The sequence below is a fragment of the Poecilia mexicana genome, unplaced genomic scaffold, assembly GCF_051168715.1.
Source record: "Poecilia mexicana isolate PSO_F unplaced genomic scaffold, ASM5116871v1 scaffold_16, whole genome shotgun sequence".
In the NCBI taxonomy this organism is placed as follows: domain Eukaryota; kingdom Metazoa; phylum Chordata; class Actinopteri; order Cyprinodontiformes; family Poeciliidae; genus Poecilia; species Poecilia mexicana.
The window spans coordinates 19,968,761-19,993,284 of NW_028263385.1; the positions used below are offsets into that span (position 1 = coordinate 19,968,761).

At 39.8% G+C, this 24,524-nt stretch overlaps 1 protein-coding gene across 2 annotated transcripts in view; it reads left to right on the plus strand.

The window, feature by feature from the left end:
* ptprub (protein tyrosine phosphatase receptor type Ub) overlaps positions 1 to 24,524 on the plus strand; it is a 224,870-nt gene that overhangs the window by 133,941 nt on the left and 66,405 nt on the right. For both annotated transcript variants that reach the window (XM_014990707.2, XM_014990709.2), the window contains exons 5-8: positions 785 to 900; positions 7,903 to 8,077; positions 10,955 to 11,248; positions 22,627 to 22,944. In XM_014990707.2, coding sequence (XP_014846193.2) covers positions 785 to 900; positions 7,903 to 8,077; positions 10,955 to 11,248; positions 22,627 to 22,944 — 903 coding nt within the window. The remainder of the gene's footprint in view (positions 1 to 784; positions 901 to 7,902; positions 8,078 to 10,954; positions 11,249 to 22,626; positions 22,945 to 24,524) is intronic.

Genomic DNA, 24,524 nt, shown 5'->3' on the forward strand with positions numbered 1-24,524 from the left:
TAAAAGTTACTGGTAGGACACTAACTCCCATTGGAGATATTTTCCACATAAGAGTGAAGGAGGCTCCATTGTGGTCTAAGGAGATTTTGACTTCAATGGAACAATGGCGCTTCAGGTTGTGCAGGGGCATCAAATGTACAGCTGGCTATATGGAGATGTTGCAATTGATATTCCTCTTAACTGGGAGCCATTGTGTCTGCAGTGATACCTGAGTCTTTTCTGCTCAAAGCTGCAGTTCCCACCTCTTTTGGACCAATCTGTTTGTTCTTCCTCATCTGATTTCCACAAATAAATGAGGATGAATTGCAGGGGAGGTTTACAAAAACAGATGTCTGTTTCTGAGCATAGATACCCTCTACAACTCGCCATACTGCATTGGACTCTAATGATCTGGAACAAAAACTATGCTTTATAAGAGACCTTTTTGTAATTTATTTGTTGTGAATGTTACAAAAAAAAATTACAATGTGAACTGCTTTTTATTACGAAGCTGAAAAATTTAAGAAATGACAATGTTTCTTGTTTTCTTTCACTTTTAAAAGAAAGAAAATGTGAATGTTATTGAATATGAATCATACACAGATGAAGACTAGAAGAAAAACTAAATTGTGACAATTTATTAAATCAAATTCACATTTACACCTAACCCGTTGTAGTGTTTTGAAAAACAAGAAAATGACAAAGTACCTGAAAAATCAAGAAAAGCCTTGACAGCAGTGGAGTGGATTTGTGATTCATGATGTAGTACGTTAAGATGGTTCTCTCTCTCCTTTTCTTTCTTTAGATAAGGCGCCACACTTCTCCAGGCTGGGAGACGAGGAGGTAAACGCTGGTCAAAATGCCACTTTCCAGTGCGTTGCGGCTGGAAGGGCCTCTGAGGCGGAGAAGTTCCTACTGGAGGTAAGTTGAGCTTTTCTGGTTAAATTAGCCTGAGCTCACCCAAGGAATTGCAAGTGGGGTTAATACTGGATTATATTTAACATTTACAAAATAAGAAGTTTCTTATTTACTTGAATTTCTTCATTTTAACATACAAAACATAATTTGTCTGGAACGTTAAAACAATCGCATCTAAAGAAAAAGCAAGTTATGTTCTTAAACAACAAATCCTAAAGTCACAGCCCAGCTCCCAATTTTCACTGTAGATCAGAGACTCATTGCTTTATTCTGGGCTGGTTTACTCCTGACCTTTCCAGCTCATTGCCAAGAATATGATGATTATTTTTTTAACATTTTGTTGAGGAGCTTCTTACTTCACAACCAAACAAGTCGATGAAGTGATGGCGAGGAACATTTTGCCCTCGACCTAACCTCACATCTCCACCACCCTGTCAAACATGAATCATTTATCCAATGATGTTTAAGGACTATGTGTCTATAATCACAGAGTGTTATTTGATTACTCTTTGCTTTGGTGGAAATCAGAAAACAGGAAGACAAATTCAACTCTGGCAGTATAACATGAACTAAATTCAGTTCTTGCTTTTATTGATACATTTCACATTGATTTTGTTCATGGAAATAACTCGACAAACTCAAATCTATCTAGCTCAAATACATGAGGTACTTCAGTCTGAAACTCCATCAAACTACTAAATCTTATAAGGAAAAAGTCTTGGAGCCTTCCAACATGCAGCCTTTGACTACCCCACTTTTCACACAAAGCATTTCTATGGAGGTCCCCAAGCTTCATATATACAATACACATAAAATAAATTGTTTGATTATGAAGTGAAATCACCTTATCAGAAAGCAGCCAGCTGCCCTGGAGAACGTTCTGAATACACCTAACATTTATAAGAAAAGGAAAAGCATCATTGCATTAAAAATTTGAACTTTATGTTTTTTTGGAAGCGGGACGGGAAACTTGCACAACACACTCTTAAAAGCTGAATGCTCTGGAGGCTTTGCAGGTGGATGTTTTACCTCCTTCTACCAACCCGGACCAGAGCAGCTCCTGCCATCGGTTATCTTCCACTTACCAGAGATTAGTCTGCAGCACTAGCAGGTCCTGGCAGATATACAGTTGGGAGAAGAGATTTGCAGACCCTCAGGAAACTTTCCTGTCTGCCTCCTCCCGTTAAGAGATGCCCATAAACTTTGATGTTTACAGAAGTGATCCTGTCCAGATGCCTTCAGCTTTACTCCAAGCTCACCTGGATGGCGCGGCTCCTTTCCCGCCGACCTATAGAGCTCATTTCAGCTGCTTGCATTCAAGATTTCTGCCATATAGTCTAAAGATGGACTAAGATGCAAACGGGAGCTAGAGAGGAACATTGAGTGCATATTTTAATGATAAATAAGAAAACGTATAAAGCTTGTGGCAGGCGGAGAAAAAAAGAAGAGGCAACGGGACACAGCTCGGGGGGAAAATAGATGGAGGAACCAGCAGAGAGTATTACAGACCAGACAGCTTAAATACACTGAGGTAGAGAAGACAGTGTCATGGGAACCAGAGGGACTAACCAGAGGCAAGCACTGGCAGCTGGGGAAGAGAGCAGGCAGAGGGAAATTAGGAGATGAAGATCAAATCCAAGTTGACAAACAGGAAACAGATTATGGGATTATTATGACAATCTACATCACAGTCTTTTGTTCATATCACAGCTAAAAACAGACATCTGTTTTACTGTAGAGCCTTAAACCGTCCATCCTTCCACCACTTTATCACAAAACCACTTATGAACGAGACACCAACATACTTGAACTCCTCTGCTTGACACAACTACGTAATTCTTAAAATCTGACGATATCTACAGAGTAAGGAATCAGACAAATGGAAAACATAGCAAACTGGAACTCTTTCACTCAAGCTACTCCTACATTTAATTAGATCTAAAATCATAGAGTCCCATGTTTGGTGTTCACAAAGGTCAAAATGACACCATTCATTATTTTTAACCTGATTTGCACCAACAAAGCTTCACTATCAGATTCTTTCAACAGGTTCAGAAAACATGCCTCAGGGACACAACAGAAAATGTGCTTTGGGACTATAGTAAACCATTTTTTACAGTTATAAACCAAAAGAAAGAGCTGAGAGTATGGTCTGGACTTGTTCACAGCTTCTGATAACACACACCTCACACGGTAGGAGCTTTTCTACTGAAGATGTTCGTCCTCACAGTTAGGCTTTAATTTGTGGATTTCTGTTTGTTTCAACCCTTTCCAGCCGCCATCTCAGGACTCGCCCTCCACAGAACCTAGAAATAAAAGTGTCGACATGTGCCATAATAAAAGCTCTAAACATAAGCTGTAAAAAATGAAACAAAGCCCGAAGTAATGGACTGAATCCCAGAGAAATCCCAGTGAATCAAAGGCTTTATTGTGTCTAGATTTGATGGATGAAAATATCAATGTATAGCAGTGAGAAACTACACTTTACAGCAGTTCTAACTGTGCTGCAGTTGCATCATTGGAGGCATCTCTGGGTTCCTGAGGCACAGCTCAGACCTCTATAACCGTTTCAGAGGCACTAGATGAAGGGGGAGTAAGTTAAGCTAATTTACTGATCAGTTTTAGCAATTGCTTTTGTTTCCCTTAGAGGTCCTTTTGTATATTTTTTCTTTTTCAAATATCTTAGTTGTTTCTCTGCTTTTTGTTGCATATTCCATAAGTTTCCAACTTAATATGTAAACACTCCAAACAACAGCGTAGATGTTCAAACAAAGATCCGTTTAGTAATACAAACCAGTAAATACAAACGCTCGTTTCAAGTGTTTTGCAGCTTTTACTTCCAGGATTATCTTCTTTTTAACTCCATCCATCTTCCTACCAACACTGACCAGCTTCTTTTTCCTTGCTGGAGAAAAGCATACCCACAGCACCCTGCTGCCACTGCCATGTTTTACTGTGTGGATGTTGTGTTCAGAATGATGTGTAATGCATGTATGTCCAAAATATTTCTCTCACATGTTAGCTGTGTCTTCTGTGTCTTGTGGAAAACTGCAAACAGGGCTTCTTATATCTTTCAAACATTGCTTTTGCCTTTCCAATCTTCTGCTGGGAGATTTGCAGAGGTCACGACTAGTAGCTTTCCTGACCCGACCTAATAGATGTTGTCAACAGATTCTCCCTCCTCTGCTATTGACACCTGGAGCTGCTTCTCTACTTAATCATCTCCTCATGTAACCTGTCAGTTTAACACTGTACTTGTGCCATATTATAGCCATATTTATACAATTGTTGAAAACAAACTGATGGCACACTTTTTAGGTTTCCATTTGTGAGCAATTTTCAATTACTGCTAGCATAAACTCACAGTCCGATGAAAGGACATTTGGGTTCATGTCAAGAGCTATTCTTTAAAAAAAACCGTCAAAAGAAAAAGGATAAAAACCGGCTCCAATATCTTTTTAAAGTCATTCTGTTTACGTCTTTTTATTCCACATCTCTTTTCTTGATTTTTCTCTTCTTTGTTGTTCTTTTAGCAACTTTCCAAACTGAGATTTGAACAGTCTCTTCAAAGAAAATCTAAGGCTCTTGGGCATAAATGTTCCCACACAGATCCCTTTAGTGAAGCAAATCAATAAGTTAGGTTTAAAGTTTTACTCAGAACCACTGCAGTAAGTAGAAAATGTTACCTCACATAACCCGTCGGGAAAGGATTTATTCCGTTGTCATTTTTTCCCCCCGTTGCATTCATTGAGACAAAACTCTTTCTAATGTTTCTTTTTCTTCTTCTTCTTTGACTCTTTCAGAGGAGGTGGAGGAGCTTCACACATTTCTTCTGTTATTGTTTCTGTGCTTCTAAGGAATAACATGTCAAGAGATTTCATAATTGTAATATCTTGTTGTAGTACAGTTAACATCAAACAACATATTAATTTGCTGCTGCCAACATCTTCCCACCCACAACTGCTAATGTTCATCATGGCTGATCAAGGCAGCCCTGCTGCATTGTGTAAAAGTAGCTCATGTTTGATTTTGGTAACGGAGGTGTGCTCCCTCACACCACTTTCGGCAGTCGCCTTTTTTCCTTTGTGTGAAGACAAATGCTTTGGGTAATTAGCTGGCAAAAAATGCACTGATGCCAGCTGTAATAAGTACTGATGGTTACGACAGAGCTCCCCCCCCACAGCCTCTCCTCTAGCTGTAGCTGTCCTCTTAACAATCTTCCCGTCTCTCGATCCATTTCTTATATAATCCTAAAGCGGTGTTTTTATGTTGCTGTGTTGGTTGTGTATGCTGTAACAGCTGCAGATCAGTCTTGGCTGCTCACGCCTGCCAGATTAGCAGATCGTTTTGTCATTTCCTTGCCAATTAGCCACAGCCAGATTGTTTTGATAACATGAAGTGATCTCATGCTTGTTGGGTTTATTCAGATTTTTCTTGCCTCTCCTCTTTAATCCAAATTCCAGTTGGCAAACGGGAGGAACGGAGTGCCTTAGAAAAGTTATACCCACAGAACCGTTTCACAAGTTGTCACGTTACAACCACAGACGTAAAAGTAAATTTCACAGGAATTACACAGTATTTAGTGCTGGTCTGGCATCTACAATCTCAATTAAATACACTGAAGTTTGCGACTGGGATGTAATAAAAATGTAGAACTGTTCAAAGAGAAGGAATACTTGACCAAGATACTATAAAACATTTAGAGATGATTTAAGACTATGTAATTAAGCCCTTTTTTTCCTCCCCAATTTTTTGTGGATTCTGTAATGGTTGCATGCTTAACTCTAATCGGTGGTTTTAGTGTTTATGTGTTTGTTTCTGAAGCTTTGGTGTGTGGTTCAAGTGGTTTGTGGCTTTTTGCAGGCTGTCAATTCAGGGTTTGAGCAGAAGCTGTGAACGTGCAGCCATACCCAGAGGTTTCCCTGCTGATCCCGACATGCTCACTTGCTTTGGATTGCGCTGCAGCACACAGATCAAAAAGTATCACGATTTATATACACCACTTCACACAAAGAAGATTGCCTGAAAACATGAGAAAAAAGAAAAAAAATGTCAGATTCTGTGTGTGTCTGTGAGACTTCATGGGGTTGACAAAGGTTACTCGTTTTAATGGTGTGGAACAATGTGAGAAATGCGCTCGCAGTGCAGCAGCAAGGTGAATCGCACAGCTTTTGTTTGGATGTCCAGCTACGGGCGTTTAAGTGTGTGAGGGTGCTGGTGGGTTTTTGGTTTCTGAACTTTAACTCCATATTCACATTTTTACCTTTTGTTTTGCAGTAAAACATGCAGCAGCTACTCGTCTGCTGTCGTGTTTACTAAACTGATCAAAACTAAACATTAATGCATTGAAGCTCAACTGCCTACCTGTTCTGGCTGCTAAACAGGAGTCAAGTGTTTTCACTAAATTATATCGGCAACATTTGTAGATGGGGTCAGTTTGGGAATATCACTAATGTTGTCATTACCTCCGTAATCAGTATCAATTCAAAAAGATTTAATTTGTAATTATTAAAGCATGCCTGATTGTCACAATGCAAAAATAAATCAGTTAGATGGTCCTTCATTTCTAACTAAGTTCAACATAATTGAACAATTCTTCATTTTAATCACACAGTGCTAATAAGAACTGACCCGAATAGCAATAGCGTGTGTGCACTGTTGCGTTTGAGTCCCAGGAGCTCACTGGGCAATAAATGCAGGATGTGGTAGGTCAGACGATGTGCTCAAGCAAATGCTGATCATTACAAGATGAAAAGGCAAGGAAATAAGTGATTGCAGGAAGAAAAAAAAAACTACACTAAATGATACTACGGGTTTCCTCGTTTTGTTGTCTGGGTTATTGATCCGAGTCATTTTAGAATGCCAATATTTCATTAAACTTATTGCTATGCAAATGCTTGAATGCTCAGTAGGTTTACAGTTGAATATAATCACACAGTAGTTCTATTGCTATCACATTGGCCTTTGTTAGTACTGTGATCATGTTCCACTTAGCTCTGATCAATGGACGCTGCAGCTTTCCTTTTCAGTGACAGACTCTTTTTTTCTTTTTTTTTTGTCCCAACAGGACAAATGATAGTCTTAAAATGATGCTTCAACAGAGGTTAGCTGGATAAAGGGACCATCTGCAGTGACTACAGAGGATACACTTTTTTTTTAATACTGCAGTGCAAACCTACCAAGTCACGGCAGACAGCCTAAGGTGTTGTTATATCGTGACAAAATAACACACACACTTCATTTCACACATTTCATTTTCTTGAAAACATCATGTTTTTGTACGTGATTGCGACTTGTTGACATGAAACATAGACGGTCATTGCAGAGCAAGGAATTGCCTAGTCTGGTATTCGACTAATCGGCACAACAATTAGAATAGACTGCAGGACAGAGAGAAAACTGCAGCAGTAAATACAGTCTTTCTTTTGCGACAGATTTAAAATGCCAGTTCAACAATAACAAGAATTTCAAGTTGAGTTCAGTCGATGGCTGAGTGACTGAACTTACTCAGTCTGTAACATTATCAGAGACTGATCATTTTAAAAATGCCTTCATCCTGTCATCAAATGAGTCAAACAGACAGCACCAAGACATAAAGGAGCAGTCTGCCAAATATTATGACTGAATGTCACCTTCCACTCGTGATGAGTGTAAAATAAGGAGCAATAAGTCTGATATATTTGATCTTCTATAACACAGACCAATAAACACAGGAACTGAAAATCATGTACTATTATGTGATTTAAAGAATTATAGTAATACCAAAAGTTATGCTTTTTGAATGTTCAAAAATATGCCACTCCTGTTATATGTGTATTTTTTTTTTTCCAGGCGCTATTAAATTGTTGGTGTGCTTCAAAGAGCTGTACAGTGTGTTTGCGCATGGTGGATGCATGAGTGTAGGTTTCTTTCTGAGTGACCTGACATATAGCTGTGTTTGTCAGTGAGAAGCACACATGATGACCCATCCTGTTTTCTCTGACCCTGTCCTCTCCTGTTTTCCAGAGACACAATGGCGACATTTTAACCGCGGCCTCGGTCAAGCACTTGAGTCATCGGCGCTTCGTGGTGTCCTTCCAGCTAGATAGTGTTCAGCGCTCAGATCAAGACCTGTACCGCTGTGTCACTCAGTCATCCAGGGGCTCCGGGGTGTCCAACTTTGCTGAACTTGTTGTGAAAGGTAAAAAAAAGGGAAAAAAAAGGAAAAATGTCTTATTTTCTTACTGTTTTGCTTCCAAACAGTATGAAATTTTCAAGTGATATGTTTTTCTTCTGCTCTTGATCACTTGCCTACAGTGTGAGATAAAGTCTAAATATATAGCTAATTAAACTGTGCCAAAACAGTTCATCTTGAACTGAATCCCATTGGTAGGATGGAGGCAAAAACCGATTCTTGGCATCGGTGCTTCATGAGCTGAAGTTGTCAAACACGCTGCCATCTTGAGCGCTTCAGCTCTCTGACAAAACGCTGCTCACTTGACTTGGACTCCTGCAGACCCTGTCATATCATGAAGCACAGATGGTGACCTCACTCTCATTACTCACCACAGCCCAACAGCCTGACACGACTCTGACAGCATAGTAATGACATGGCAGTGGTTTGATGGCATAACAGACTCCAGCCCTCAGCTAAGTGAAGATGAGAAGGGGAAACAAGGACATCACATATTCCTGTCTTCTTCTCTTGGTTGCTCTAAATTCAGCTGAAAGCTTGCAGGAGAAGAAGCACAGTAGTTAGCATTTGCTCTGATGTTGTCGTTGTTTATCTCTGTTTTGACAAAATAATAATTGCTTTTGTGACGTTGACACTATTGTAACCTTGAGCAAAAGTCCCTGGATTTGCAATAAAATAGAATAAATTTTTAAAAATATATATTTTAAAACACATTATTTAGGCTATTGTTAAGGTAACACGGTTCTCCTTAAAATTAAATAAACCCACATATGATAACACGATTTCCATTATTTTTGTTATTATAATAAGAAAAATTGATTTTATATTATCATGACATACCCACCCTGTTTTCTGGCAATAATGTTTTTAGGTCAGCATTTCTAAAAACCTTTTGAATATTAAGTCACAATCGGTGGGTACCGCCTGCTACCTGGCAACCCAACACAGCTGAAAGGAGCTCAAAAAATAAAATCTCAAAGCTTGAGTAGGATTTTATAACCCATAGGCGTCTCCTGACTTGTTCGGAAGGATAATAGATCTCCTCTAAACACACACTGTTTAGAGGCACTGTTATGTGTGAACTGAAATATGTCCAGTCAAAAGCATTGGAGCGTTCTTTCAGCCAGCTGACCAGCCGTATTTAACTACACAACAGGTAGAGAATCCTGTTTTTTTGTTTTTTTTGTTTTGTTTTTTTTTTTTTTTTGCTCTCCATGTATCTCAGACATCTCATAAGAAGCTCTCAAGTACAGCATAATGAAAAAAAAAAAATTTTGCAAGTTTGGCTATTTAGTTGAAGCCGAGCGCATCCCGCTCAGCTCAGACTCTCATCACTACTGACAAGCCTGTCGATCCGTTCTGCTGCCACACAGTTTAAATCCCTCTAACTGATGCGAATACATCAATCCATTTTAGTCTTTTCATAACATGGACTCTATATAAAGAATCTCTTTTCACTAAACTGTTATTAATCTTCCAACCATCAGCTGCCTCTGAATCAGGAGAAAATCCGCAGAAAGAAAAAAAAAAGTGACAGGCTTGGAATCCATTCCTCCTTCTTACATTCTTGAGAAGAATCACGATGTGCTTTTTATGGCTGCTACGATTCTTAACTTTTCAGACGAAAAAATGCCTCAAAAAGTTATGTGAAAGACAGTATAAATTCTCTCCTCCTCCTCTGCAATGCTAAGAGCCTTTAATGAGCTAGGCCTCGTCATTTTAGCAGTGCTGAAAATGTGCAGGGATCGTACAGAAACTCACTTATTGCCCCACAGCAGACAGCAACTTTTCACATAATTAAAAATAAACAAATTCATCGATCTCCCTTTCTCTCTGACTTTATTGTAACCCTGCAGTACCTTTGCATTTAATTTAGACTACAGCTGGAGATATGCCGCATTTGCACACCCGGATTCATAGCTCTGAAGGTAGATACGATCTTAATTAAACAACGCCAGTGAGTTGATTGCGAGAAGCTATAAAACAAACAGAAAATACCTCTCAAATATGCTCCACACGAAATTCAAGGGTACGAGACGAGAAGAAATTCCTATTTGCAAACTTTGGAAAACTGTCGAAAGCACGAGTGAGCCGTTTAAACTTTAATCACACCGGCCACTGCTTGTGGCCTAAAGATGCCCTTTTGGTTCAGAAGCAGTCGATGTCAAAACAAACAGCTGCAGGCTAAAGGGAACCAGGAGGTGAGCTTCTGGTAATGTGTAAAACACACACTGAGGCGGGCCGTAAAAGACTGAGGCGGCTCTGCAGGAATGAATGATTAGTCACAGCAACAAATCTCACTCTGATCTCTTCTCATGCCTTGTCGACATTTCTTTTCTATTCCCATTCCTCACTCACGCGGTGTAATTGATCTGCCTGTAAGTGACATTTGACCGGTGGGCTGTGGTATAAATTCCTGCTTTGGAAATCCTGAGTGACAGTGATGCAGAGTCTCCTGTTTCATCACTGTGAGCAGCTCTGTGGACAGATAGAGAAAACATAAACGGCGCTTAATCACAGTTAAAGGCTTGTCGCACGCTTTCCATTTAATGTACAGCGGCTCTTTCCCTGTCACTACTTTTTCTGAAGTTCATTCAAGCCCGTGAATGCCTTGCCAATATGAATGACTAATTAACTGTGTAACCAGAATTTGGCCTGCTCACATCCTGTAGGCCTTACAGCTCCATCCGAGACATAAAGCTGTAAGATGCTGAAAAATGTGGTTGCATAATACCGATCGGAAACGTTGTTATTCTGACGTGATTTTATTTTATTTTTTTAAGATTGTTAGATTCTGCAGCAGTTCTCCTAGTTTAAGTGTTTTTCACCCAAAACAACAAGGCCTAAAGTTGGAAATAAAAACACACTGCTTTCCTCCGACAGTACCTCCATCCCCCATCGCGCCGCCTCAGCTGCTGCGCGCCGGCTCCACTTACCTCATCATCCAGCTCAACACTAACTCTATCCTGGGAGATGGCCCCATTATCAGGAAGGAGATTGAGTACCGCGCTAGTCAGTCCCCGTGGTCAGAGGTGCATGGAGTAAACATGGTCACCTATAAACTGTGGCACCTGGATCCGGACACCGAGTACCACATCAGCGTGCTGCTAACTCGACCTGGCGAGGGTGGAACCGGCCCCCCTGGACCTCCGCTCGTCAGCAGAACCAAGTGTGCAGGTGAGCTCATTGGCTCATAGCAGCCGCAAGCAGAACCTTATGCAGCTACTTTGCAAAGAGTTCTCATTATTTTCCTGTGAGTTAATCTCAATTATGTAAAATGTATGTAATGCATTTCGTTTCTTAAAGGATTATTTCATGTCAGGAGAGACATGTAATGAGGTGAAAACACATTGGTTTCTAACCTTTATTTATTATTTATCTAATAATTTTAAAGTTACTTTGTAACTTTACCCACAGGGGTTCCTCTGTAAAAAAAAAACAAAAGATTGGTGTAAGCCCAGTGCTACTTATCAAAGTGAACTTTTTGTTTGCTTGATTGTGCATTTGTCAAGCATCGGAAACCCCAGAAGGAACATCTAATCTGAATAATGCTGTAGATCATTGTCTGGCATGTCTACCACTTTGTAGCCCTAAACCTTGAAGTGTATTAGAAAGCTTAAGATGATTAGAGATTTATTTTTAAGCATCACAAGAATCCATCCAAAGTCTCAGAAAAAGAGTTTCATCTGAAGATAATTGAAGTTTAACAGAGATCTAGACAAAATCCAGAACTACCGCTGCAGATAAAATGATTTAACTCCCACTGCAAATTAGGCTTATTGGAAAAATATACAAATTAGCAGCTGCTTGCCTTCAACAAATCAAACAAGAAACGGCTTCAGTGGATTTATCTGAATCAAACACAAAATGCAACTTTTAGGAACCGTTGCAGTCTCAAAATTATTCAACCACTTTATGACAAACGTGCTTAGGACTTTAGTAGCAACCTTCTAAAGTTACAAAATGCTGCAAATGTGATTTACAGCCAGATTTTAGCCTCTGGCAGCATTTATGAGGAATATTCTGGTGATATTTGATGGACACACAGTATTCTTGACCATCTTCTGTAACCTTGGTGGGATCTGAGCAATGATTGGGATTATTGTACGGTTTAAAGTTCCAATGAGCCCTTTACCAGATCCAAGCCCAATTTGAGACTCCATTGATAAACTGTCCCTGATAACATGGGGGAAAAAAATCTTTGAAATATTAGTTTTATTAAATATTTTACCTTGTGGGACCATCTGAAGAGATCTGTGGATAACAGATGTCCTTATTCTTAGTAGATGGTTGAACATTTTCCAAAAGGTTTTTCTGTGTTCATTCTAACATGTATTTTATTTTTACTTTTATTGAGAAATTGCCCAGCCTCAGATTTTTACATTTGTTTGAAAGTAAAACATCGCAACAAAAACTGCCTAAGGTTATCAGAATTTTATTGCTCAAGAAGCTCAATGAACTTCTTATTTGTGTAGACTCATGCACATTGATATATCTTATTAATGGGGCTTCTGTTTTATGTAATGAAGTTATTCTAATTAAGCTATCCAGCCTGAAGTTCTGATGCCCAGTGGCCACATGCTGTAACTTTAGAGACTCTTTCATTATGACACCAAATCTGCCACAGTAATCTGCTGAAAATTCAATCGGAGAGGAGCAAACTCTGACTCAGTCTCCGCAAAGACTTATCTCAAAAGAAAAGAGACATTTGTTATCACTGAGATTCTCTGAACTCTGGAGCTGTAGGAGACTTGGGGTGAGACTTTAATTGCCGCTTGCATGGCAGTGTTGGTTTGAGGGTTATTCGAAAGATAACGGATAGATGATAGCTGTAGCTAGCCTAGAGCGCTCTTCTGTGGCATATACTGAGGAAGACAGACGTGGACATGATGTCAAATGGATTCATAGGGTGAGAGTTTTTCTTTCTTTTTTTTTTTTTTTATATCCAACATCTGAAAACAGGACCAGCGTCAGGAAACAGTGGTTGGCCACAGAGGTTAGCGGCGTCACCACAGAGGAAACGGGCAGCACATACACTGAGGTTAAATCTGCTGCCCATTTGGTTGTGGGGTTTGTGTGCTTATGTGGCTTTGCGACTAATCGTTAAATGGTTTTAATTCAACATTAACATGAGACAGAGTTCACGCGGTTAACCATGTGTGTGAGAAACCTTTTCTGTGTGGGAGTAACAATGCAGGTTTCTAAGAGAAACAGATAAAATGAAGACTGACTGGCTGTATGGAGACATTATGTGGGAGGGAGCAATTAATCTGACTGTGCACAATAACATGTTAACATTAGCGTGAATCAAATATATTACATCTTGTCTTGGAGTGAGACTCGTTGCAAAAATACCGCTGTACTTTTAATTATAGCTCTTTATTAAAAGTGCCTGCTCTTTTCAGATGGCAGCAAAGAATTTGGCGCAACAAGCCATCATGTCATGTATGTGCACACAAACAAGAAACTTGATTTTGACTCCACATTTCTCTCAAGGAGATGTTTATAATATAAATATATAAAGAAGAGGAAGGAAGTGAAAAATAATAGAGTGCACCAAGTTGTAACACATTTGGTTTTATAGTTGGTAAAGATGAAAAAAAAAAAATCTATTTGCCACGTTAGCTGTCCTTCGGGTTAAGATTTTCCATTGTTAGTCTACAGTTTTTGTTGGACGTTTTTCTCCGTCTTCTCTCACCAATGATTCTTTGTGATTTGTCACTGTGCAGTTGCTATTCTCGCTCAAGCAGAATAACAGTATTCATCATGGCTACATCCATGCTAATTTTTTTTTTAAATATATGCACACATAAAGCATGAAAATATTGTTTTGAGGAAGACATACTCAGAGAAGATGTAGGCAGCCATTAGTGCTGCATGAATCTGTAATGTGAGCGTCGTGTAGTCACAGGGGCGCAGAAAGGAAAAGCTTTTGTTACCCCAAGGCAGGAGATTCATGTCCTCCATGGTCATCACTCTTTCCCGTGCCCAATGGTCTCTCCCTGCCACACACCATCCGTCGCATTTCTTACGACCCTGCTCCACAGAACCTCCCCGGCCTTCTCTCGGATGAGATATTAAAGCTACTCTCCAGTCCCGAAAGCCAAAGACACCTCTCATTCATCAGCCTTTGTGCACTCCTTCGCTTCCCGACACACCCATCTCCAGCTGAAGAGCATCAAATAATTCACAAGAGGGGGGGAAAATAGGAAAGAAACGAGTGGGGGAGGGTTGGGGACCTGTGACTGTTGAACAGAAAAGGTGAAAATGAGATGAAGTGATACAGGATTCAGATGGAGATTACTGTAATAGTTGCTACTATCCGTGTCTGTGAAAGTCACTAAACTCAGTCGTTTATGATGTATTTACATTTCAACCAGTGTGACATTAGCTTGTTCAGCCATGTGTGGGATAAGTGATGCTTTTGGGTTTGCAGAGCTGATCAAGTGGGCATTTAAATGCAGCACAAGATTATTACAGAAGGCATACAGGTGATTTAATTTTTTTTTTTTTTTTTGCCTTTCACCGTTTATGGATATTGGTTTTATTTGTACAGTGGATCTATATGCTGTACTCACTCTGTTATTCAGGCAGGTTTTTGACATATGAAAATAAGATGAAGATAAATGCTTTTAAAGCGGTTTCACCTCCACCATGAGTTCATATCTGCCATCAATTCCAGTGAATCTAACAACCTGAAGCGAAGTGCAGCTCTTCTAGTTGGAGTTTTTTCATATGTGCATCTTTTAACTAAAGTCTTAGTTTGCCACACAGGTCACAAAGTATCAAAATGATGTCCTGCAACAATGGCATTAGCCACCAGAGGAGTTAAAACAATTCAACATACAAACCGGATTCCAAAAAAGTTGGGACACTAAACAAATTGTGAATAAAAAGTGAATGCAATGATGTGGAGGTGCCAACATCTAATATTTTATTCACAATAGAACACAAATCACAGATCAAAAGTTTAAACTGAGAGAATGTATCGTTTTAAGGGAAAAATATGTTGTTTCAAAATTTCATGACGTCAACAAATCCCAAAAAAGTTGGGACACGGCCATTTTTACCACTGTGTGGCATCCCCCCTTCTTCTTACAACACTCAGACGTCTGGGTACAGAGGAGACCAGTTTCTCAAGTTTAGACATAGGAATGCTCTCCACTCATGTCTAATACAGGCCTCTAACTGTTCAATAGTCTTGGGCCTTCTTTGTCGCACCTTCCTCTTTATGATGCACCAAATGTTCTCTATAGGTGAAAGATCTGGACTGCAGGCTGGACATTTCAGTACCCGGATCCTTCTCCTACGTAGCCATGATGTTGTGATTGCTGCAGAATGTGGTCTGGCATTATCTTGTTGAAAAATGCAGGGTCCTCCCTGAAAGAGATGACGTCTAGATGGGAGCATATGTTGTTCTAGAACCCGAACATAGTTCTCTGCATTAATGGGGCCTTTCCAGACATGCAAGCTGTCCAGGCCACAAGCACTCATGCAACCCCAGACCATCAGTGATGCAGGCTTCTGAACGGAGCATTGATAACAACTTGGGTTATCCTTGTCCTCTCTAGTCCGGATGACATGGCGTCCCAGTGTTCCATAAAGAACTTCAAATCATGACTCATCTGACCACAGAACAGTCGTCCATTTTGCCTCCCTCCATTTTAAATGACTCCTGGCCCAGTGCAAACGGCTGAGCTTGTGGAGTTGCTTAGAAATGGCTTCCTCTTTGCACCATAGAGTTTCAGCTGGCAGCGGCGGATGGCACGGTCGATTGTGTTCACTGACGATGCTTTCTGGAGACGATGCTTTCTGGAAGTATTCCTGAGCACATGCTGTTATTTCCTTTACAGTGGCATTCCTGTTGCAGGTGCAGTGACGTTTAAGGGCCCGGAGATCACAATTTGTAGACTCTGTGAAATTTTGAATCAACATATTTTTCCTTTAAAATGTTAATTTACTCAGATTAAACTTTTGATCTGCCATCTATGTTCTATTACGAATACAATATTGACATTTGCCATCTCCACATCATTGCATTCAGTTTTTATCCGGTTGTAATTAAACAAACACAGCGGTACAGAGGAGACACTAATTAATAACTTGAGAAAATATGTTTTATTAGAAGAAAATGAAAGAAAATGTCATTTTGGAATGACGTATCTACATTACTCAGCAAACCCTTGTAGTACTTGAAGAGCACTATGAGATGTCAACGCAGGCCAACAGAGTGAGTGTGGGGAATGTAGAGTGGGCAAATATTTTCATGTTAAGATTTTCTAAAAGGCTGAGTCCTGAAACTGAATTAAACATTGGGTCAGCAAAGTATTAGTTTAAGGTTGTTCACGCTCCTGCAACTGGTTCATTGCAGCTCCCACTCACCCCCCACCCACGACTCTCATTTAACTTGTACAGGAAATATGTTGAAAAAGGTTTTGAATGATTCATACTGGGCTTGTTATTACCCAGAAACCTTTACTTTACATGTGCACTGCAGCTGTAAACCTGTGTGAGTGATTGATTTTTGTTATCTCCTGTTAGCTTGGTCAAATCATGGTTTGACTCGCATGTTTTTGTGGTAGTGGGGCACTGTAGATTCAATAATGTAAAGTTTCACATATTTAAACTTCACCGACTTGTTTATTTGACCTCCTTGAACTAATAGGAGACATTCACCAGGCTGCGCTTCCCGAGGAGCCCTCGAACAGCCCTGCAAATCACCTGGTCCGCTGAGCCCCCACTGACCTTACGATCTGCTGCCGAACCCCCGGTCATTCCCATTGCTGCTGGCCTGATTAGGTTTACCCACTAGAAAATAGATGTTGGGGTTGCCGTGGCGATTTCAGGGAGGCGATAATTAGCCAGGGAAGAGAAGGGATATTTGAAACCCCCTTTCTGGAAAGTGAATTTCCGCTCTTAAAGTTGAGTCCTACCACCGTGACTAATCACACACCGCCACGATGAATATTTCCTTCTGTCCCAAACGTGTTGGCTAGGTGGGTACACACACACACACACACACACACACACACACACACACACGCATGCATGCATACTCATGCGCAGACTCGAGCTGTCCGGGTGCAGAGACTATAAAACTAATGGCCGTGAATGTGAACACGATCCCCGGCTGGCTCTGATGGCTGTCCAGGTGTGCCTGATGAGCCATCTCTGTGATTATCAGCACGCTGCATTAGCACAGCGTGAAGCCCCTCAAGTAAATCGCACAGGAGAGGCAAGCATTTGGACTGCAGGTGGTCCCCAAACTATGTTAATGGGCTTCCACCTGCTGTTGGGTCACTGAACCCTTTAGAAAGGCCCTGGCCATAATCTTCTTGAACTGGTAAAAGGAGGCAACACCAGGGTGAAATTAGTTGCACTACGAACAAAAGTACCCAGCTTGTCTTGGCAAGTCATTTATCATTTCATCTATTCCGTGTCGAACCATCAGTCATGATCCAGTACATCCAGTAGTACTATCTGACTGCCACAAAGCCTTCAGTGTGACCATGTACCCAATGTGCCATTGTTTAACTGTAGACAGACGTGCATGTCCTCAGAAAAGGTGTTGTGATTATATTTTCGATACGAACCATAATCGCTTCCAGACTCCGTTCTCTAAATACAAAGCATTGTTCAGATGGGGCCTGTGAAAGTTGTATGTTAAACGTCATTTACCAGCTCTGCTCATCATGCTGACACAAAACCCACAATTCAGCCTTTGGCAGATTTTAGCTGCCAGTTCAGCCAGTTTGTGTTTCAGTCCTGGTTCAAATATCATATGCGTAACTTATTCTGAGATTTTTCTCTTTTCTGTCTTAGAGGCGTTTCAGCAAAAGTTACTGCGCTGGACACATTTATTTGGACCCCTTCCATAAATACTTTTTGTGACTCTAGACAATAGGACATCATATAACCTTCATTTATAATGGTTCACGTACTAGGAGTTTATAGAAAATTGTATTTTTGACCATTATTCTTTGAACAGTTTCTCTAGTCAGCTCTGAGGCTTTCTTCTCTTTAGCTCAGCCCACAGGTTTTTGTTTTTTTAGGAGGATTTAGGTCTAGCGGGGAATGGAATAAGTTCCCCGGGGCCTTTGAAAGAGAAACAGGCCCACAGTATGATTCATCCTCCACTGTATATAACTGTGGATTTTTCTTTCTGAAAAGCTTGATGTTAGTCTCATTTCCAGTTGAAGCCAGATAATTCAGCAAACTCTACATGTCTCTGTTTGTGATGGTAGGACAGAAAAGATTTCCTAAAAATGGTTTCCCTCTGGATAACGTCTAACGGTTCCTATAGACACTTAGTGACCTCAAATGTTAGGGAAACGGGGCACTGTGGTGGGTAACGTGCATCACCCAGAGACAGAGGGCTTAGTCCTCGATGCCACTGTCACTGGTTCAAGTCCTGGCCCGATGACCCTTGACCCCCTATATTCTCTTTCTTTCACATCCCACTTTACTGACTGACCAGTCTCAGTTAAACGCCACTAGAGTCAATAAAACATTCAGGGAAACAAAGTCATAAGATAATTTAGAAGGTAATTGAAACTCTGGTTAACTTCATGCATTACTAATACTAAGATATAATATAATGTTTCAATTACGTAGATTTATCTTAAATCTACATAGATACTGCTAATTGAGTCACAAAGTGTTAAAAACAATAATTATTAGCTGACAAATAATGAAAGTAATTAAAATTTTTGACAAAATTAAGTCTTTTTTTTTTCTCAAAACTATTGGTGAGAGCTGATACTAGAGCAGTTAAATGAAATGTTCACTCTTCCGACACTCAGCTGGTGGATGTGTATTAGTCTCATCGGGGTTACACAAAACTGTAGGAGGCTCTCGCTATATAGCTGCTTAATTAAATACTCAACATGTGTAAACAGGAGGCCACAGGTTTTTGACTGTGAATCTGTCCCAACAGAGAACAACCATCAAGAAACATTATGGACGCGCTTGTGGGAATCTAACAACCCAAAATTGACAAATGTGGCCAAGTGGTAACCCTTCCCTGCAGAGCTGTTTACTGCTAAAGTGGAATCTCACCGCAGCACCGAGGGGTTCGAAGTGCGACTGCTGAGCTTTGCATACACATGTTGCATCGATCCCGATACTCACACCTTCAGACACATTTGGGCAGCTGCAGATCCTCCGCCGCAGGCTGCCACAGAACAAGCGCCTGTGGGACGCCGACAAATAAGAGGAGGCAAGGGAGGAAGAGTTGGCACAAATGTCCACTTTGAGAAGCCCCATAATGAGCACACTGTGGCCTCTTTGGTAGTGCTTCATCAACTCAGCAGTTAAATGCCTCTCTTTATTTAGCTCTCAAACCGTGCAGACTATCAACTGCACCATTAAGACAATGGACAATGGTGCATTTACATCTTTCAGCGCGTGCAGTGCAGTCTACCACTTTGTGATTACCGTGCTCCACTCATTCATCTACCATCACATTAGTCGGGATGAGGTCCAGATCAACGCTCCACTCATATTTTCATCTAGAGCGAGATGCCTGACAGGAAATTAAAAGGGAAAGCTGACGAGTGCTGAGTTCTTCATCGTAGATTGTCGTGAAAACTCAAGTGCTCTGCGTAAAGTAAGAAGTGGATGAGGAAATGGATAATGCTGGTTTTCTCCCTGATGAGAAGAGTGAGGAGATTTTAAAAATGAAAGGTCTGTGATTGAGATGAAACCAGATCTTTATATTTACTGTACATAATGACACAAAGCCTACTGTCTGACATTAAATCAGACAACTTTTCCTTTTAGGTCAACTAATATTTCTAAAATGATTTCTGTTTGTTAAATGCCTTTATAATAATTTACACATTATTTGAATCTCTGATCACCTAACTTTTGTTCCATTTGTGGGACAAATTAAATTATTTTCTGCAGTCAAGTTTAAATTAAGAACTTAGACATATAAATTTAAAAAATGATGTACAAAACATAGAAATTTACATATAATCCAAACTAAAAACATTAAGCAAAATTGGTCAAAACGGCAATTAAACCCATTTTTCTTTTTTCAGGTAAGCAGATTATTTTGTTGATTCTGTTACTGCAAAACAAAACTTTGAAATTGATCTACAGTATAGGTTTTTCTGTTTATCATCACAGTATTTCAAAGAAAGCGTAATACTGTAAATTTACAATGAAATATTGGTCACACTCTGTGTGCTACACAACACTGTTATGTGTTAAATATGCATCAACAGGCATCTCAACTAAGAAGACTACTTGCTTGATTGACAAATGCTTAGCTACAATTCCTTAATATTTGGTCAAATTACTTTTACACTGTTTGACTTTGGAATATCTTGCTTGGCTGGCATCGCTGCCTCCCCCAGCAAAAACACCCCCAAAACATCACCGTCAGCACAGTTAGCTCATTTACCTGTACGCTAAAAGAAATACTTTCTGATTGTTGAAAGATTTAAAGGATTTGCTTTACGCTTTACATGTTCTATGTAGAGCATTGCATATTTATTTATATTAATTAAAATACTGCTTCCTATTAAAAAAAAAACTTACGTTATAATTCCCTTAATGATTAATAGTTGTCAGTAGAAAATTGTGTATTGGACTAGCATATTTACATTGTCAAAGCGCCCTCTAGTGGACCCATTACGGACAAGAGAAGACCGTTTTCTTATAGTGGTCCCATCTTTTATTACAGTATCTAAAGTTGTTATCTGGCTGTACAAGGGTTTATCCCATCTGTTCACGAGAAACTATTTTAAATCTGTTTGATTATTTTCAAGATAAAGCATTCAATGAAGTCTAGCGGAACGCAACTGAACCGTTTCTATATTTGTGTTATTCTTTTTGAACAATATACCATTTTATTATTACACTGAAATAAAGAAAAAAGGCATAAAAATATCCTTCCAGAAGTATTTACTTTATAGCGCCTGTGCAAACGAACTGTACAGATTGTTCTTCTGGGACAGATCATCCAGTGACAGGATGTTGTGCTCAGGCTTGTAAGATTCTGCTATTTTTCTTTAAAAGTAACAATAATCACTTTAATCAAATGCTTCATTTTTAGTTTTATGAAATTTTGTCTCTGAGAAGTAACGGCTTCTTCCTCTCCCAGAGACTCATTTCACTGTGTATAATCACTCTCTATCTCCAGCATCAACTTGCATCTTCACAAAGTTTTTTTTTTGCTTTTGTACGGGGGTCGATGCATTTTAAACCAAATCATGTTCATTTCGGGGGTGCAAAATCTGCTTCGTTCTTGAACAGTATATAGGTTGGACATTTCAGGCTTAGCTTGATTTTTTTTTTTCAGGCAGTGGAAAATAGAATAGAAGATACTGGTCAAATTTACAACATAAGAAAATAATTATCTATAGTTATTAGAAACTGAATACTCAAATTAAAAGAAATTTTCAACTGGGTAGGGTAATTTAAAGGGAAAAAAAAAGTATAAGATGTCCATGCATATTTGAATATATTAAAAAAAACAAACAGGGGAGAAAAACTGCACTCATAACAGCAGAGATGTTATTTGAAGTGAAAACAAAAACAGTGAGAGTGAGAACTAAAGGTTATGTGTCTTTTTTTTTTTTTTTACATTGTATGTAAACTTCACGTTTCAACCGTAGCCCTTGATATGATACATTAGTTCCTATTTTGTGGTGTATTAGCTACAGTCTTTGACTTCCTTGTTCTAGTCTGTGCTGAAGCGAGTTAGGAGAGAAATGAAGACCTTGGCCAGTAACCTCAAGCGCCTCTGATCTCACCCTTATCTGTATTGTCATTTTCCAGCAACGGTAATCCATTACAGAAAACGCCCTATGAAAAGAGGAAAGCCATACGCTACATTATGTTGAATATTGCTCGACAAACAGGCACTGATTGGGTTAACAACAGCTGTTGATAAAGGCCTCGATTGATAAGAACGGTGTCCTTGGCTCAACTTTGCATCTCTTCAGCTTCAGCCGTTCCCCCAAACACTGGCTGTTCTGTGCCTCTGTGCATAGAGGCTCTCTGTAACTCTCAGTGAGGGCGGCAAGGGGAATATTAAAGACAGATCTCTTGTTCATTTAGTCTGAGTCAGAGAAAGTGCAGTTTAACTCCTCTGTGACGGGAATTAACGTCTAAAAATATACCATGACCCAACAGTAAAAGTGACCAGGAGGAAGTGAGTGTCCTTGCGTAATGCTGGCAGTTTAGCCACGATGGGGGATTAAACCTCCGGGCAGAGAGTTACAGCTACTGAAGAGTAAACTTACACTGCGGCACAGAGGAGGGAACTGGTGGGCGAACGACAGAAACTCGGCCTGTCCTATTAATTAGCGCAATTGGCGTGAGCTCCAGCTCTGCCATCAGGGATGTGGGTGTGCTGCGCTGGCAGCAAACTGACCTCTGTGTTGTGGCCGGGCAATATGGCAGCATGGATGAGAGAAACTGCTGAGGTGGTCCATAAATATTAGTCAGATTTTTTTTTTTTAACACTTTCTGAAAGTCAGTGAGCCTTCAGGACTTTCTTTCCCACTTTCTGTTTCTTCATTACCTTCTTTTATTTCTCTCAGAGCCCATGCGTCCGCTGCGAGGCCTCGTCGCCACAGATATCCAGTCCAGGCAACTGTCCCTGCAGTGGGAGAATCTGGCGTTCAACCTGACACGCTGCCATACCTACTCAGTGTCCCTGTGCTACCGCTACACCATGGCAGGAGGCGGCGGAGGCCACAACACCACTATACGCGAATGCCTGGCAGTGGAGCACAATGCCTCACGCTTCACACTTCGTGATCTGCCGCCGTATCACGGCGTTCACGTACGTCTGTCGCTGGCGAACCCGGAGGGGAAGAAGGAGAGCAGAGAGGTCAGCTTTCAGACCGAGGAGGACAGTAAGTATCTGATGGAGGTTAAGCTGCACATATTAGGACACAATCTGAAAACTGGAAGCAAGAAAATGACATGTCGGGAAGCGATTGAACAAGTTTAGGGTTTCAGATTTATGTGTGTGCTTTACGCTTAACGTTTCAGTCTGTTTAACTGCATTATTTTGATAGCAGGTTTTGATTGCAGATACATGGCTGCACATGTTGAGCTCTGTAATTTCTTTATAGCTCATACATGGGCAATTAGAGGTCATATGTGATATGGCCTCTAATTAATTTGCCATTATATGTGCATAATCATTTATATTATGCGCATAATAAACACAATTACTTAAATGTGATGGTACAGTTCAGGTTAAAACGGTTTTTCTACTTAAACATAGATAAACTGATCATGTAGTTGTTTCCTGCAAGCATCTTAAATTAGTGTCTCTACTGTTTTATATTGTATTTAGAGAATGTGTGTGTGTGCATCTCTTTAATTTAATTTACAATTTTTCCAAAAAGTAAATATTTATTGTTAATAGAATGTATGTTTAGCATGCAGTTTACTGTGATAGGTAATAGTTTTGCTATTGGTTTATCTGCTAATGAAGTCTTTTGCAGCACTTATGTAGAAGTTCAAATTGCCACATCCTGTCATTTAGTCATTTTGAAAGCCAGATGTTAACAGAGTTAGTCTTTAGTGAAGTATTTGTTACATGAAGAATAAGAATCTATTTCTTTAAATGTTATCACAAGAAATGTTAAAGTGGAGAATTTCCAGCACTGAAATGTTTGACTTTAAGGGCGTGTGAAGTCCTTAAGAAGCTCTTTTAAAGTATATCTCTGTCAATATAAATCTGTTGTGTAACAGCTCCATACTGTATGTCAGCCGTTTTTTTCTTTCAGGGTGAATTTAACATAAAGCGGTTTTGTACAGTGGAGTTGTCATGCATGTGTCTGATCTGAGCGATCCTGAATAAGCGTCACAAAAGACGTTTTATTTTCAGACTGAGATGTGAAGGAGAAAACGAGGACAATCATGAGAAAGAATTTCATGCCTCTTATCTTCTATCTGCAGTGGCATATCGTCTGCATGGTGGTGGAGAGAAAAATCAATTCTCCCATGAAAAAAAAAATCTAAACAAACAAGATTTCTTACAATGAGATAAAGACACAGAGAGCGATCCACATGCAATTTTAAAGCAAGTGTTTTTTTTGTTTTTTTTTTGTATTTTTAGCTGTTAGGATAACGATATACATGTATATTTTAATACAGAGCATGCCAATTATGAGAGCTTTTTGCCAAAGTCTTAGTAAGCAACTTTTATCTGAATTCAAAGAGACAGCTCAGCTGTTTTGCTCTTGCTTTAGCCTCAGGCCTGAATCTAGCAGTGTTCCTCTGTACACAGCTTGCACAGACTGTGAAGACACGGCCTGCAACTGTAAAACCCAGAAAACGGCTACCACTTAAATATTCAATCATTTACATTCATGTCGAAATCAAATTTCCACGCATGTGGGTGATGTATTCACAAATATATTTAAAGTTTCACTGAAGATTGCTATGAAATTATGATATTTTGTGGAAAGTTTTCTCTCGT